Source organism: Carettochelys insculpta, chromosome 2 (genome assembly GCF_033958435.1).
Source record: "Carettochelys insculpta isolate YL-2023 chromosome 2, ASM3395843v1, whole genome shotgun sequence".
NCBI lineage: Eukaryota > Metazoa > Chordata > Testudines > Carettochelyidae > Carettochelys > Carettochelys insculpta.
Window position 1 is genome coordinate 155,887,694 of NC_134138.1, and position 17,708 is coordinate 155,905,401.

General features: G+C 41.4%; 1 protein-coding gene across 3 annotated transcripts in view; it reads right to left on the bottom strand.

Annotated features, from left to right (window-relative positions):
• The window catches only part of LPCAT1 (lysophosphatidylcholine acyltransferase 1), a 124,791-nt gene that overhangs the window by 49,243 nt on the left and 57,840 nt on the right, over nucleotides 1-17,708 (bottom strand). For 2 of the 3 annotated variants that reach the window (XM_074987895.1, XM_074987894.1), the window contains exons 10-12: nucleotides 16,004-16,129; nucleotides 9,606-9,759; nucleotides 3,757-3,855 (exon numbers count right to left, since the gene is read on the bottom strand). In XM_074987895.1, coding sequence (XP_074843996.1) covers nucleotides 3,757-3,855; nucleotides 9,606-9,759; nucleotides 16,004-16,129 — 379 coding nt within the window. The remainder of the gene's footprint in view (nucleotides 1-3,756; nucleotides 3,856-9,605; nucleotides 9,760-16,003; nucleotides 16,130-17,708) is intronic. The other variant, XM_074987896.1, reaches the window with a different exon arrangement.

Here is a 17,708-nt window from a genome sequence, read left to right on the forward strand (position 1 = left end):
ACGTGCGTAAGCTGAGAATCCACAGTTTTGAGGGTTGCAACTGCAGACTGATAAACTGTATTTGAAATGGATTTCAAGTTTTGCGGGTCTAAAATTTGAGAAGCAGAGAACTGAGCATGACCCTATCACTATACCCATCTCAAGCCAACAGGCTATGTTTTCTTTGCAGCAGCTACATCTCATCTGAGGTGCTTGAGCTCAGTATCTCCAACTTTGGAAAGTAGTATCAAAAACCAAAGACTATCAGGAGCTTTGAGGTTGACCATGATGGATGTTCAAGGCTACTTTACAGCACTTTGCAAGGAGAAAGCTCCAAGTCTGCTGATGCGCCCCCGTGATAGATAGCACAGGGTCTTGACACTTAAGTTTGAGCTGACTCAAAGATGCGTTTCAAAATATTTCCCTCATTGCATTCTTGGCCAGCCATGGGGAGGAACTTGTGAGAGTTCTTGTGGTGTGTTTCAGTCAGGGAATAGAGATGCTTGCCATGTTTCTTGGGCATTCAGGGATATGGCATATACTCTTTGTCATACAAGGCATTTTAATGAATGAGGAATGTTTTCAAAGATATAAGCTATCCGAGGATGCTTTTGAGTAGCCTACTCATGCATTTCTCAGATGGATGATGGCACTTGGCATTCAGGTTTGGGGCTAACTTGCGCTTACACTTACAAGCCGACTAACATCATGTGTTACTGTGATGGAAGAAAATGGTTATGACATCTTCTACCATGTCAGGAAATGCATCACTCTTTATTCCACTGAACTGTGTCACAATACTTCTTTCTGAAACAATGCAGTGCAATGCAGTGCTACAATGCATCAAGTTTATGAGAGAGTGGTTTAAGATTTAAAAAAAAACAAAGACAACCAGGCCCCAGTTCACATTATTTCCAGCTATGTGCTGAATCAAGTGACTGAATAGTAAACCCTTTCTGATCTTTGAAACACTTTGTTCTTGAAGAATTTGCAGTTCAGCTGTAATCCGTACATCGGTCAACATGACACCAGAAGAGCTGTTGTAAGTAATCTGAAGTTTAAACATAGATTCTTAATTACACAGAAAAAAAAGGACAAAAAAGAGATGTCATGCAAAATACTTGATATAGCAAAGTCCGTAATACACTTTTACTCTGATTTTTTAATTTTTTTAGACATTTATATTTATAATTTGTACTTAGTGGTGAATGCAAAATTTGCAAAACTCAAGAGTAAGAACTCAGAATACATCTTTAGCTTGAGTGCTGGATACCATGTCTCATGTGTGAGGTTTTTTTGGCAAAATTTTTATTTCACTTGGAGAAATGATACAAGTGATGCAATCAAAAACACTCTTCTGACAGTGTTAGCTTCAGCTGTACTGCCAAATATTTCTGTTTTGAATGTAGACCTCACATTGGGGTAATGTAAGACCAACATTAATCCCTCCCCCACCAAAAAAGCCTGTTGGATTGCACTATTTCTGCCCTGACAAATGCAAAGAAATCACAAATAGTAAAATAAACACATATGGATTGTTCATCACAATTTCCCATGCAAACAAAGCCAAGTATAGCCCACTGTAGAAAAGCAACTTTTTTAGAAACCAAGAGAGTTACATTTGGCCATGCCACATATATGATGTAAGCCTGTGACAGGGCATCTGCCCTGCACTGGCCCTGAGCCAGTTAAAAACAGCCTAAGGAGGCTGTTTGTCAGGCAGCCAAAGGACTGGCTGCAACAGGAAACCATTAATTAGGGCAAGGGCTGCAGCAAGCCAGAAGAGTGACTGAAGCAGCCAATCAGGGTCCAGATGGTCCATGTAAAAGGAAGCTGCAGACCAGAGTGAGGAGTCTGCTGCAGGGAGCCAGAGGGGCAGGACTGGCTTCCTAGTGGGCTAGTCAGAGACCAGAAAAGGGCAGGTGCTAGTAGGTAATGAGGTATCTAGGGGCAGCTCCTGATGGGCTGCCAGGACTTACAGGCACAAGGCCCTTGGAAGAGGACAAAAGAGCTGAAACCAGAGCAGAAGGAAATGGGTCTGTGAGGCAGTGGCCCAGGGAACAGAGAGTGAACTGGAAGGAAGCGGCAGCAGGAACCTTCTGTTTGTGGGCTCTCAGCAGTGGTAGAATGGACTGCCAAGCAGCTGCCACGAGTGGCTGGACACTTGTGGGAGGAGTCCCCTGTAAGGGGAGAAATTGGATGGTGCACTCATTGGAGGGCTGTGCCACAAAGCATGCACAGAGAGAGGGCAGCTTTAAAGGGTCTGTAGGTAGAGGCAAGGATGGCAGAACCACCACTGCTTGAGGGCATATCTGCAGGGACTGAGCAAATTCCTACAACACCCAGCAGGACATGTCAGTGTGGTGACTGACCCCATGACAAAGCTTCTAACTGCCCCTCTTATAAATACAAGTGACTAGCCAAGAAGCTGTTTTTGGTATTTTGGCTCTGACAATATGACACAGAGCTAGCTAAAGACAATAGTATAGCAAATGACGTCTGAAGTTACCCCTTCTACAGACTGAACCTCTCTCATCTGGAATTCTCTCATCCAGCAACATCCACAATCTGGCATGATTTTAGTAAACAGGATGACCACTTATCGTAGTAGTTGCCAAGTTTCCCACAGTCCCATAAAGTTTGATTACAGCCACCACTCCTGGCTATCAGTGTTCTATGTTGTTATTTTGCTGTAATTTACCCATAAATGTCTTCTAAGAGCCTGTAAGCAGTGCAAGTGCTGGTAATGCTTCTAAATAATATTGACCTCCCATGAGCTGGCAAATTCTCTGGTTCGGCACCAGTGAGGTTCCAAGGGTGCCGGACTAGAGAGGTTCAATCTGTAATTAGAATGCAATGGAAAAAGTCGCATCAAGTCTAAAAATACATACCACAGATTTTATACACATAGAGACTAACGTAGATTTATTTTTTAAACTCCTACAACATCTCTTTATTACTGGACCTGACATTAAAGATTTCCCTTATACTTAAAGCATTCAAATTAGGACCTTAGCAGTTGAGCAGTTCTCTCCAGCCAGATAAGTTATTTCCCTTGAAAGACTCCCAGCAGTGATCCAGACTCTGCCAGTCCCTTCTCAGATCAAGTCTATCCTGCCACCCCACTCTCCAAGATTTTGTGCTAGTGTGGTCCATAGTCGTGACTCCTGTCACCTAGGGGAGGTGGGGAAAGGGAAGAAGAGAGTTTGGCAATCAAAGATATCTTAGGGAAGAGCACTCACGAATTGCAAGAAGCACACGATCCTGGAAGTAAGGCTGAGGATAAAGGATGCTGGTAGTGAGATAAAGGATATGAAGGAGAAAGGGGAACTCCTATGAAACAAGCTTGTAAAATTTCATCCCAAAACATGTTTCGTAAAATTTTAATCACATGAAAAAGCGGTCACAAGAGACACGTTTTAAACATGCATAACCCCAAGTAGTGAGGGTTAAGTTGGGAGGTTTCAACACAACAGACCCCTGCCCTCAAAGCAACCTGCTAATGCAGACTCCGGTAAAACCCCACCAAATTCAGTGGGTCCCAGCTCATGAAGAAGGAACCATGTTACGGTCATATGGCGGGACTGGTGTCTAAATCTGTACTTCAGATGTGCTTGACCTCAGAAAATAAGCAAGACATTGATCAGCTTTAAACTACAAATATGAATAAGAAGAATATATGAAATAAAATTCAGTAAATCAAATTGATTTTTAAAAGAAATTATTATGCATTTTCTTTATATTCTAGGATGAATATTGTAAGAAGCTGTTACTTGCCTTAAATGCCAACTTCATTGTTTCTAAAGTTTTGGACGGCCTACATACTACAGATAGGGCAGTCACATATTCCCGTACATCAATTACATCATCTTCATTCTGTAAATAAAATAAACAAAATTCTGTTACCTGCCTCAGAGCTCCATAAAAATGTAACAGTTATTAAAGGAATTTTAAAAATAATTAACTATTCCTACACATAAACTCACATGAAGATATTCTCAAAAATATTTGTCACATGAAGATGGTGAGAATTTCAAAGATGCGGGAGAGGAGAAGGAAGAGGTGCTAACTCCCTTGGTTCTTTTGAAGAACCAAGGGATTACACCAATCTGAAGGTGTAATTCTATGCCAAAATTATATTTATAACTTGCAGCAGAGTGACAGAAGAATGACACACACACCATAGGAGGAAAATACATAAATAAGTGATGCATCTGTTCTAATTAACAGAAACCTCAAATTTCTACAATCAAAATTCAGTCAAAGTTTGTTTTAAGAATGAAAAAGATTTTCTTTTATCTTCTGCCATGATATGGAGAATGGCCATTTTCTCAATACCCTTTTCGGAAATTGTGGGTGCCAACTGTTTGTGGGTTTGGTGCTGTTTTGAAAAGCTCCTCTACAAGACTGGGTCTACACTTGCCCCCCAGCTTCGAAGGGGGCATGTTAATCAGGGTGATGGGAGATTACTAATGAAGTGCTGCGGTGAATACACAGCACTTCATTAGGCTAATTCTCCTGCAAGCCAACTTCGAAGCTTCAAACCTTGAAGTGCTGGCATGCATGTAGCCAAAATCCCTTTACTCCTCAGAAGTTTGACCGTAGCACCTCATTAGTAAATCTCCCATTGCCCTGATTAACATTCCCATTTTGAAGTTGGGGGCAAGCGTAGACAAGCCCCCAAAAGTTCTCATTTGTTTGGCCAATGATGTTCTCGTGGATCTGACAGACAACATCATTACTTGTGCCAGGGCAGAAATATCCCTTATTCAGATGGACAACTAGGCAATTTGAGATTCATTTAGCAGGGGCAGAGTTTGAAATCTTTGTAATGGAAATGGTACATAAAGCAGAGGGTATGGACTCCTAACCACATGTATTGTGCTAAAACTTGGTTATAGCAAACTGATAAAACATGTTGGTACTGTTATATGCAATCCACTCCTGGAATCCAAAGGGAATACCACTAACAGTAAATCACGTAAATCTCCATAATATGACTGTCCCTCTCCTTCATTACATTTTTTTGACCAGTGGTGTAACAGCTAACGTTTACATCACCATCGCTATACTTGTGACTTAAAAGCTCAGAAAGCTGGAGAGATGTATCCTTTGACTTTTCAGCAGTTCCAAGAAAACCAAAACATTCATCCACAAGACCAAGGTGCTGATGAACTACAAGAGACTATAACCACTGCTGATCACGGATATCAATATCTTGGCCTCCTTTCCTTGCACTGACCTCAAATCTCTCTACGGGTCATCACTGAATTATGTCAGATGAAGCATGTAAGCAAATTTGAACTCAAGCGTGTAAACCCTGAAATGAACCCATCTGCTGATTATGCCACTTTGCAAAAGGAAGCGAAAGTCCCTGTCCCTCATCATTACAGCTGCAAAACACCCACAATATTATTTAGCATAGTGAACTTTCAAGTCAACCTGGCTTACATACATCACACAGCTGACTGAAACACTGAGCACTGCACAGAGCTCTCATTCCATTCCACAGAAAATTCAACAAACATAAGGTGAACTTTTAGAAACAGAAACCTTAGATTAGAAAGTAATAATCACTCTGCCACCCAAATTTGACCCCAATATATGTGAGGAGGTACAAAGAGCCCTAAAAAACGCCAGTTCATCACCTGCAAAACAAAACTCCCACCCCAACTGATGAAAGCCTAACAGAAGTGAGCTCAACCCTAGTGAAATTATTTGCTTCCTTTAGAGAAATCAAACCTGTCAGTCTTCCTGAAAAATGCAATAGCCTCCTTCTTGAACCTCACCAAAACTTGATCCTGGAATCAATCCTTTACCTCCCTTGCCAAGACAAAATTGTCAAGAAGGTGCTAACAACCACCCTCCAAATAAGGTACAATTTCCATGGACATCTTCAATTCTCCTGTGATTCGACTTTTAACTTGAATAGGGCATGTCCCCTGGCTCTTGTAAATCCAATAGATTATCTCATTCTGGCAATGAGCGCCTCCATCCCAAATCTCAGTGGTCACAGAATCATGGTACTTGAAGGGACTTCAAGAGCTCCTCTAGTCTAGTCCCATTCAATCATGGCAAGACCAAGTATTATCTAGACAATCTCTGACATGTGTTTGGCTAATCCAGGGCTGGGCTGACAAATCAGCAAGAAGAGCCATTTTTTTAAATTCAGTAAAAAGCTCAATAATTCAAGAGCTGCAATGCATGTGAACATAAGGCAGTCCCTAATAAATAATGTAAAACCATACTGTTCGTAATGACTATTTTAAGAACAGCGCGCACACACAATGATTTGTAATGTGACACGTTTACTGCAGGATGTTCATTGGTTATCGAAAATAGTCAGGAGGATTTTTTTTTTCTTTGCATTTATAGTATCAGGAGCAACAAAGAAGTCCTTGAAGAACCGCAAGTTGCAGACCCTTAGTCTAATTCGTTCTTAAAAATCTTCTGTACTACTATTTGATAGTACTATCACACTATTTGACCTCTGCAGCTTTTATCCTTCGAATACTTGCAAAAACTGGGTAACATTAGTATAAAACTCATGGAGTGGAGATGAGAACAGGTCTATTGTCTTGCACTAGTAATGTTTCTCACACACAGTAGAGATCAGTCTGTAACTGACTGTCTCCTTAGTTACAAATCTATCAATATCTTATTGACATCTGCAAGGATTTTATACTTTCTTCCTCATCACTAATAAAGACATTAACATTGAGTCAACAACCTGCAAAACTCACCCCACATGTGCACTAGAAACACTCCCTAGATGTAATATAAGGCATTTGACTTGCTATTGCAAAGCATTCTGATATAAAAAGTCAGTGCTATACAACACCAGTAAAGCACATATTTAATGGAATAAGAAACAGCTCAAAAGGTGTTCCTAGTGAGAATCCAGCCGAGCTCTCAATGTGCCCTTGATTAGCCAGTCAATGAGACAGGGGAGAAAATAACTCCCCTTTTTCCTGAGGAAAGCTGCTAGTATTGCCATACATATGGTGATGACCTAGGGGTGGCCAGCAGGCCAAATGTGAGAACCATAAATAGACAGCGGTTTTGGTTCATGGCAAACCTCAGCAACTTTGCGTGGCCTTGGAGAATTGACATGCAGAAGTATGTTTTCTTTTACATTGAGGATGGCGTACCAATCCTGGGGATCCAGAGAAAGAATGATGGAACCCAAAAACACCTGGTGGAACCACTGTTTTCTTTTGGAACTGGGGAACAACTCCCCTCAGGGCACTTCTGAGGCTTCTTTTTAGGCACCTGAAGGCAGATTGGTGCAGGGACTCTTGACTACCTTGAAGCAGAGGTGTTTGGTGCCAGGTCCAAGAGTGGCTGATCTTAGGTTTGCCTATGTGAAGAGGACCTTCGGTCTCATCTACCAGTCTTTCTTAGTGCAGGGTCTGAAGTTCCTGCAGATCTGGAAATGGTCTTTCCAGTAAGCATAGAGAGAGCTTAAGTGTGGATCGCTCAAGGGCATCAACTTGCCACAGGAGCAAAGTGCTTGAAGTTCAGTGACCAAAGCACGCCACAGGAATGGGCAACCCTTTACAACAAACAGAGGAGCATCCAAAACTCACTAACTAAAAATACCTAAGTAAACTACAATACCTATTAATGAGAAAAATAAAAACCAATAGGTGAGACTGCCTTATCCATGACAGACATTCCAGCAACCATCACTGGCAGTAAGCAGGAAATGAAAGGGTGCAGAGTCAGTGGAGCCCATTACAACAGTGCTATATACATGCAGAACCAGAGGGTGCTGGAACCAATCCAACAGATACCACTGAGGGAAAAAAAGAATCCCAGCAAGAGTGCTGGGGGAGCACATACAACTACATTGGACTGGACACATTCAAGCACTCCAAGAAGAAGTTGAAATCTGAGGAAGCTTTGTAACTTTCTCTTAGCTTACGGTGCATTGTGCAGGTCAGACAAGATGATCCTCTATATTCTATGAAAAGAGTTTCACAAGGGAAGTGTTAAAAGAATAAAGCATAAACAAAACATTTCCCTTCAACTTCGTTATCTGAAACATCTGAGTTTTTTTTCCTGAAATTTCTCACCCATGTTTTTAAAATTAAATTCAGCCAGATATAGACAGTTGTGGCAGATCACAGTCTGCAGGCGACAGGTGCCTGGGGGAAGGGGAACATTTTGGGAATTGGAGGAACCCCTTTTTGTTCCCCTTGTAAGTTCCCAGAGAGCGCAGTCCTGCAGGCTGCATAGGCAGCTGGGGATCATCAAGGGTCAGCCAGCATCAGGTTGCAGCGGAAGCACCTGGGACCAATAAAGGCCTTCAGGCTCCTCTGTAAAAGGCTTTCCCCAGGCAGCAGGAAGAGAGGAGTGTGGTGCCGAGAAAGAAAGAGGCTGGAGACCAGACCCAGACCCAGACCCAGACCACAGCACGGTACTCGGGAAAGATCCCAGAAGGTAACGGTGGGGCGAAAAGGCCCATGGAAAGACAGCTGTTGTGGGCGGGGACAAAAAGCTCCAATGTCTCCCTCCCTGACTAGGGTCCTTGGGCCAGAGTCCAGGGCAGTGGGTGGGACTGGACTCCCCCCACCACCTTCCTTGGTAGGGCTGACCAACTGGGGTAGGGCTGGAACAGCTCAAGGCAGGAGGAGGAGGGAAATCTCCTCCACCCCAAATTTGGACTGCTCTATGATGAACACGGCTCAGTAAAGGGTGACCCTTGTCTTCGGGAAGTCCTAGGGCAATGCGGGGGGGGGCGGGGGGAGCAGCTCCCTGAGTCTCTGAGGCCCACAAGGGGCCACCTGGAAGTGCAAGACCCTTTAGGGATGGTTGAGGAGCCTGTCACACAGTTTAGAAAAGTCCAACCCTAAAAGATTACATTTGGCAAAAATATGAGCAACTGAAAATGGTGTCTTATAGCTGAAACAATCCGGGAGCATTAACTGTAGGCACTGCTACCAGCACCATCTACAATCATTAGTCTAATTTTCAAAAGGTACTTGCAAGTCCCATTAAGGTCAGAGCATACTCAGGATGCTCAGGACACCTGAAAATGTAATCTTTTTATCTATGCAGCTCAGTAGGAGTTTGGTGCCTTACTTTAGCCATCCATGAGTGAAAAATCTGTTTTGAATGTCCATTTACATGGGAGCCTATAACATACAAACTGACTCTTCACTTCATTGACCATGAATGCACAAAGCCCTCTTCTCCCCATGTTTCTCTTAAGGAAAATTCCGTACTGCTAAAGTATTTCCATATGTTGATCAGCTATAAGATTACAAATCTACCCTATTGTCTGAATAATATTTTTTTTTTCTCTACATTTTTCTCTGCAGAAAATTTTGTTCTTCATAATTAGTACCCCCAAAACAAAACTGATTTTGTCTGATTTCTGTACCATTAAACTTTCACTTAAGCAACTGTTTTGTTTAGTTAACTGAATTTAGATTTACTATAGGAGAAGAAAGTGCAAGGATATCAAGACTGGGTAAGAAGTGCTCAACACAGCTATACTCTGCTCACACTGAAGTCAGTGAGAAAAACGTAAGGTGAATGCTGAGCACATTTTTGAAAACTCCATTGGAAAGATAGAAGGATGAATTTCTAATCCTCTATAACATTATGTTATTTCTTACCTCAACAAAAAGAGCAAACATGTTTTCTAATGTGTCAGAAATTGGGATTTCCAAGTATGCAGCAAACTCGTTAAGACTGACTCTTTTCTCTTTCATTTTGTTGGCTCTTTCATAATATCTATCAAGATCTTTTTCAAGCTTCTCTGGTTTCAGCCTAGAAAGGAAAAATGCAATATTTCAGACTACTTCTAAGATCACTAAATGCTTTGTGTAAAACAATGAATGACAGCAACGTTAGATATAATGCAAGAAATTTCTTATTTAGTCTGATTCAGAATTAACCAAAATGCCTGGGGAATCCATATTTACGACTCCAAATACAAATCATCCACTTAATTTCCATCATAGTTCAAAATCAAATACGCATTATTTCTATTAAACGTAGTGTCTAGGAGTGCTAGTCATGGACCAGGCCCCCACCCTGCTGATTCCTCACCCTTTCAGGCAACTGTTAATTGCAGACTATTCGCAGAACAGTGACAAATGAATTGTTGTTTCCATACTTACTAATGTCACTGAATGAGCAAGACATGATACATGTTGCTCCAAACCAAGATTATTAATAGCGATTACACCCAATCCTGTTTGTCAGAGTCCTCACTTTTCACATCCCACCACGCCAGTGAAGTTACTGACAGCACTACAGAGCCACCCACCAAGAAACAAGGGAGCAAAAAGATGCATCAGTTAAAGCTAGTTAGTATATAAACAGGAGTTCACCCATTTTCTTGGCAATTACAGACCCAGATTCTTATCTAAGACCTGGTGCACACACAGATTTTGTACTGATATAACTGTTTTAGTTAGGGGTACGACTTTTTATCAAAATAGTAAAAAAACTTAAAAGTCATAATGGTGGAAACTGAAGGCTAATAAAATGTTATGCCATATTCTGGGTTACATGAAGCTTAAGTTCTCTGTCCTGTCACCAATAGCATCCACAGAAATCTCACCCAGCGAATCTGTTTTGAATGGTGGACAGCCACATTAACACAGGACAATGTGGCCTTTTCAAGTTCAGGGTAAATTTCCAAAATTTAAGTTCAATCAGTAAGATAGGTAAGCTTGGGTCAGCTTCTGTGCTCCAGTGTGTTCCTCTTTCCACTACTGAGGCCACACAAATAAGGGAGCAGGAAGTCCCCTGGGGATTCCTTGATATTGGGGCCATTATAGGTGGTTTACAGCTGGCACATCCAGATCCCAGAATTTCTCACCTCCTTTCAAGCCTTAGGATTGTCTCTAGTGACTAGAGGTGGAAAAAGTACTGAGAGAGAGAGTGAGTGTGTGCATGTACAGTAAACTCTCATATCCAGCAGCCCTGGGATTGGAAGAGTGACGGATTATCAAGTACTCTGGATAACAGAGAAGTAGACCTAGCAATGCATAACACTAACCAAGAGTAGATATTAAGAAACACACAAAAAGGCCTGCTGAGTGCTTTATTTACTGCAGCCTTATTTTGTATTTGCTGTATGCATTTGTATTTACTTTCAACTATACTGTAAGTTATGGCAAACATAACTAATATTTACTTATGGTTAAAATGATGGTTATTTGAGACTTCCAGATGATATAATGCCAGACAGAAAACAGTTTACTGTACCTAAGTACAAGTCACCAGCACTCCTCTGGAAAACTACTTGAGTAAAAGTACACATACACGTGTGTTTGTGCAGACCTGTCGCGTCTTGATTGCACTCAAGTATCCCTAAGTGAAAGCAGCTGCATTTTCACTCTAGTAACTTTTTGGGTACTTTTTCCACCTCTGCCAGTGACTCAAGGCAGACTAACCCTTACCCTAGGCTGAGGGAGACAATCAGGAAACGAGAAGATGCTATTGGTTCTCTGCACCGCCCACAAAAAAATTTCCCTTTCCTGAGCTTTGCTGTGAAACCCATACCTTTTGCCCCATGAGGCTTGCTACTCATTAGGGAAGCACACAAAGTAGCCAGAGCTGTTTTCTTCTCTCTTCCTATGGTGTAGTATAATCAGCTAATGGATAATCTGCAGCAGGAAAGGGAGAACAGCCGCATTCTAAGCTCAGACCAGAACTGTCCTGAGGCTGTAGCTGGCCAGACAGTGCCCCTACCCACGTCTCTACAGCAATATGGCTAGTTCAAACACTTCATTTTAAAAATCACAGGATGAAACTTAGGAAGCACATTTCAATTCCTCCTGTACTCAGCACAGATTTCCTTGTTAGCACAATGATCTCAATGGCCACTATTTAGATCAAGCTCTGTAAGTGGCTCACAGGCTGGACTACTTGAGAGAATCTGATGCAATACTTAATTTACAAAGTTAATAGCAATGCATATACATAAGATAGGAATACAGAACATTGATAAGGGAAGCTTAACAATGAAAAGTTCATGGCTAGTGTGGACAATTAGAAGGAATTTAAAAATATATATAATCATGCACAATAGGAATACTAACGCTGGTTTGGTTTATTTTCTAAATGTAGATACAGGTTGAACTTGTCAATTCTGGCATCCTCAGGACCTGACTGGTGCCTAATGAGAAAATTTGCTTGATCACAGGAGGTCAATATTGTCTAGCAGCATTACCAACATTTCTACTGCTCACTGGGCTCTTAGAAGACATTTAGGGGTAAATCAGCTAAATAACAATACAGAACATTGATAGCCAGGACTGGTGGCTATAAAAAAAATATGGGACCGTATGAAACTTGGCCACACCCATGATAAGTGGTTGTCTGGCTAACTAAAATCATGACTGATTACAGATGTTACTGTATGAGAGAACGCCGGACTAGAGCGAGTCAACCTGTGGTAAGATTGTCACTGATGCAGAAGAGGCAGAAATGTTCAATAAAGATTTTAATTCTGTATTTGGAAGTAAAAGTTTTTCATCATCCAGTTTAATCACAACTAAGAAGGATCTTAAACAGCTTTACTAAAAAATTATATGCAGTGTTGTTGTAGCCTTGTTAGGACAGTTGAAAGACAATGAAAGACATGTCTTGTTTCAAATTAGTCCATTCAAAGACACTTCATCTACCTTGTCTTAACGAAAGCTAAACATTTTTAAATGAGTACATCCAAATGCCTTGCACTCAAGAATTTGAAAATGAACTGGCAGTGGAACAGTGAACCACTGATGTTAATTTTTAAACAAACTGGGGAATAATAGGAAGGTTCCACAAGACTCTAAGAAAATCAATGTTAGTCTGATATTTAATATAAGAAAAAAGAGATCTCTGATAATTATAAATCTTTTAAACATCTACCCATGAAAAAATCATAGAATGACTGATGAGACTCAACTCATGACTGTACTATAAATGCCTTTTGATGTGGTTTTATACGTAATAGGTCTGATCAAACAAATCTGATGCAGTTTTCTTACTACATTTCATAAATAAGGGTAACTGTGCTGGAATAATATATTACAATTTCTGTAAGGTTTTTGACTAAGTACTATCTGACATCCTGTTAAAAATTTGCACTACACAAAATTAACATAGCACATGGATTAGAAACTGGCCAAATGATAAAATATCCTAACATATATAAAACCATACAGGAAGAAGAGGCTTTCGAAGTCTGGGGGTCCTTTTGAAAGGCCCCCGGCTACACAGGTGGAATGTGTTCCAAAAGCAGCACTTTTGAATCGCACACAGCCGCCATTATGCTAATGAGGCTCTGCATATTCATGTCAGCACCTCATTGGCATCTTCCGAACTCCCTCATTAACATGCCCCTTCCGAAAGGGAGGGGTTGTGCTACCACAGCCTTTGTGAATGGAGAATCATCACTAAATGACTGCACAGCCAATGACGTCTTGCAGGAATTGGTTCTTCACCAAATATTGCTATGCATTTTTCTCAACGGCCTGAAAGAACATATAAAGTCATTGCTGATAAAGTCTGCAGACATGCCATATAGAAAGTTTCCTACGTCACTTTGTAAGGCTGACATTGGCAATCAGCATGCACTTTGGGGCTATATCTCCACAGCAAAGTTATTCTGAAATAACATCCGTTATTTCGAAATAACTTTGTGAGCATCTACACCATGCATATGCTATTTTGAAATAAATTCAAAATAGCGGGTGCATTATCTTGAATTTTGTAAACCTCATTGCAGGAGGTTTGTCCAGTTTAAAGTAGATATTCAACAACCAGAGAAAGTGAAGACAAGAGCCACAAGAAGTATTATGGAATCAGAGAGGCTCTGACAAATTAAGAAAGAATGCCCATTTTACCAGTTTCATTGCTAATTTTGGTGACAGGCACGAAAACTCAGAACTCAAAGGGACGTAATTTAGGTGAACAGCTTAGAGGCTGATTGTAGGAACAGAACCCAAGCAATGTTGCCAGGAGACTAAGGCTGCTTCTATATATGCCACCTCCCATCAGAGGGGGCATGGTAATGAGGCAATCTGAAGCAGGCTAATGAGGTGCTGATGTGAATAAAAGTGCCTCATTAGCATAACGGTGGCCATGCAAATTTCAAAGTGCAGACTTTGAGTTGCAGATTGACAGTGAAGATGGGGGCAGCTTCGAAATAAGCACCCCACTTCGACTTTCCCTCACTCCCACAGAACTAGATCGGACTAAGGGAATGTTGAAGTGGGGCACTTATTTTGAAGCTGTCCACATCTACACTGTCAATCTGCAATTCGAAGTCCGTGCTTCAAAATTCGCATGGCTGCCATTATGCTAACGAGGTGCTGAATATGCTTCGCATTGCCTCATTACCATGCCACCTAGAAGCAGCCTAAGATGAATCCTAGGATTAGCACTTGACTAATAAAGGGGGAAGGTGGAGAGGGTTAACTTTGAGTACTGGTCAGCTCGGAGCCTTTAATGGTAAGATAAAACGAAGAACAGACCGTTCCTGCTGACTCCCTGCAGCATTCTCTCCTGTCCTGCTGGAGATCCTTTTAGGCACAACATCTCTACAGAAAAAGAGCTTATTATTGTTTTACTATCATCTATATTTCCTAAACTAGAGATTATTTTCTCCTTTACTTCCTCATATATATAGCTGTTGGAAGATAAAGGATTAATTAGTGAAAGGAAATAATTAGGGTTGAGAGTGGAAACATGAAGCTATTCTCTCCACTTCCAGGTGAGGAGGTAAATGAGAACCGGAAAGAAAGTTGCCAGATTGGTGTTTAAAGATCAGCTTTAGCCCACATTGTTAGACAGTTGCATGTACCTGCTTTCTCATGGCATGTTGGGAGAGGAGCTCCCAGTTGAATCACTGTGCGCACTTGTGGTCTTATAAGATCAGCCAAGATTTGTTTGAAGTGTAACAAGTGTGGGATTTCAGAAATACAGTAAAAACACTTTATGCGGTTCAGGGAAGACAGACAAAACACCACTAACATTGTTTTGCTACAACACACCTTAATCTACACATTTGGGAACAATCTGAAGACAATGAGTGCAGATCCTCCTCCTTTCTGTAAGTTGTGCCACCCAGACTGGTCACCGTTGTCCTCCCTTACACCTCTCTTACCACTCGGGAGAGGACTGCCCCCTGCCTACTTGCCCCTACGCAGTAAGCTCAGCACTGTTTGCTGGATTTTGACTGACCCGCCCTCGTAGGAAGCTTAAGGGAAGAGGGGGTTGCCCTCCTTGGAAGACATTAGGAGCCCCAGTTCAATTCCCCACCTTCTTTAGATGATGTTTTTTTACCTGCAGTAGAACTGGAGTTCCATCAAACGCTACTCCACAAGAGGCATCCACCAATTTGTAACACAAATTTTGCAATCTGACCTAACCCACTGGTTCCCTGGACTGCTACCAGAAAGGTGAAACCACCCCACAGTGTGCCTAAGCCAACCTGGCAGTCAAGGAAAAATTCCTTCCCAGACGTCCAAAAGACAATTAGCACAATGCCCAAAGCAAGTTCCCAAAACGTGGGTCCTACCCTCATCCCAAGACGAAAAGCCTTATCCATGTTGCATGACGATGCCTCAGGCAGGGGCGGAAGATTCATAAACCATCAGCTCAGTGCTCAGGAGTCAAACACTTACACTGCATCCTTTTTTGCAGTCAGCCAAAGCCCCCTCAATACCCCTCCCCCTTAAACTCCCTCCCTGCCCCAAATCAAATCCGTGAGAAAGGGAGAAAAGAAGAAGGGCAATCCTTAAAGGAACCAAAGATTTTTTTTCACCTGCTGGCCCAGAAAAGCCTCTCCAACCTTGGCAGGTTCATGGGAGGGTGGAAATAGGATGGCATTTGCTGAAATTAACCTCTAGGTGTACTTACTAAAATTTAAAGTAGTGCTTCCTGTTCGCAATGATGGAAAATTTCATTTTTTAATCATAAATGCAACTAAGACAGTTGCATGTGTATAAACGCTAACAAAACCATATTGTGATAATCATGCTGTATAAATAAGAAAACATTATATGCTCACCCAAGGCTTCTTACAAGCTTTGCAAATTCTAAAAGGCAGGTGTTAGAGGGCAGACGAAGTTGTCCTTCAGCCAAAGCTAGCTGGCAGTCTTCAAACGTGTAGTCTGTTACTGGAACTCCCAAGGCCCTTCAATAAAGAAACTTGATGCAGTAAATATTGTACCTTTTATAAACACAAATGTATCTCTTTACACATAAAACACACACAAAAACTTCATTTTCTTGGCTGTGCAGAGCATTAAACTCTATGCCAATACACCAAAGCAAAAATTAAGAAAGTGAATATCAAACAGGAAAAATTTAAGTACAAAAAAGGAAAGACGTATGTAAACCTGCTGCCTCTTCATAAACAGGTCCAAGGGGATACAAAAGAAAAGAACACTAAAGATAATATAAAAGATGAACAAAGTTAAGGTGATAAAATTCATATCAAACTTCCTGAAGTGTAACCATGGGAAAAAATTAAGACTGAATTACCGGGTCCCAGAGCCTGGGTTCAAACCCAAGCTCTGGATTGTCCAGAGAAATGGAACAGCCCCATAGTGTGCCCAAGCCAATCTGGCAGTCAGAAAACTGGCCTGGGTTAACCATGTTTTTTTATTGTGTAGAAAATGATGAGGGTGGTGTCCTGAAGGGAAACTGACACAATAAACTGTGAAACTGACCAGGAAGCATAGAGAATAGCTAAAATTGATGAAGGCCCCTTACTTAGAGATGAAACTGACAAGAATGCTTGCCAAAGAGACAATGGCATGCTGTGAGAACAGTATTTTTGTGTGGCTACAACTGCTGGCACTGGCTTAATTGACATCTCAGGTGGTATTGAGGATGCTGATTGGTACCAAGGTGTTTCTCCAAATTTTTGTTTCTTTCTCCCATGAATAGCTGGGGATCTCAGTCTGCTATGGCATATTCTTATATTTATATGGTCACTTAAGACCTTTGCAGCTTGGACAGAAAGGTCACTTTTCTCCAGAGCAATAGAGGCATGAGTAGAACAGGTGGAAGTCCATAGATTCCTCAAAGCCTCTGCGACTGAAGTTGTTCTTAATGACTTTTATATGAAAGAGATTTAAGCCTGGATTCGCTAACCTCTTGCATAGGTTCTTTGATAACCCTGAAAACCATACACTTCGCTGTCAAATGATTCTCTCCAAGAAAGCATAAACAGACACGTGCATCTTTCAGAACTATTGCTCTTGAAACTAGGAGAGAGGACAAGGCATACTGCAGACAGTTTAGTAAAATTTATTAACTTGCTACAACCAACCTAGTACTTAATGGCTTAAAATAAAAGCCAAAAAGAAATCAGAAGTAGTGTATCAAATCTAAACTAAATGCTTTACGAAAAAGAGAAATCCTACCTACCTATCTTAATCTAAAACTAAATAAAGGAGTAGGAAGAACGCTGAAAAACTGCAACTCTTCACACAGGCGACCACAGGTTGGGGTCATTATGCCTCTTACGCTCTTGAGGGCAAAAGCTTGACACTGTGAGAGCACAGACATGTCTGTCCTTCTAAATGTAAAGATTCTGAACACCTGCATACTGCGACACCTCATCGGAAGTGGGATCTGCATGTAAAGGAATCAACCCCACCCCCCAGAGCAATGAGAACTTTGTTTTCACAGAATAATCAGGAGTAATACACAAATTCCAATATCAATAGCATCAGGTACATCTCCCTCAGCAAACTACAGGCCAC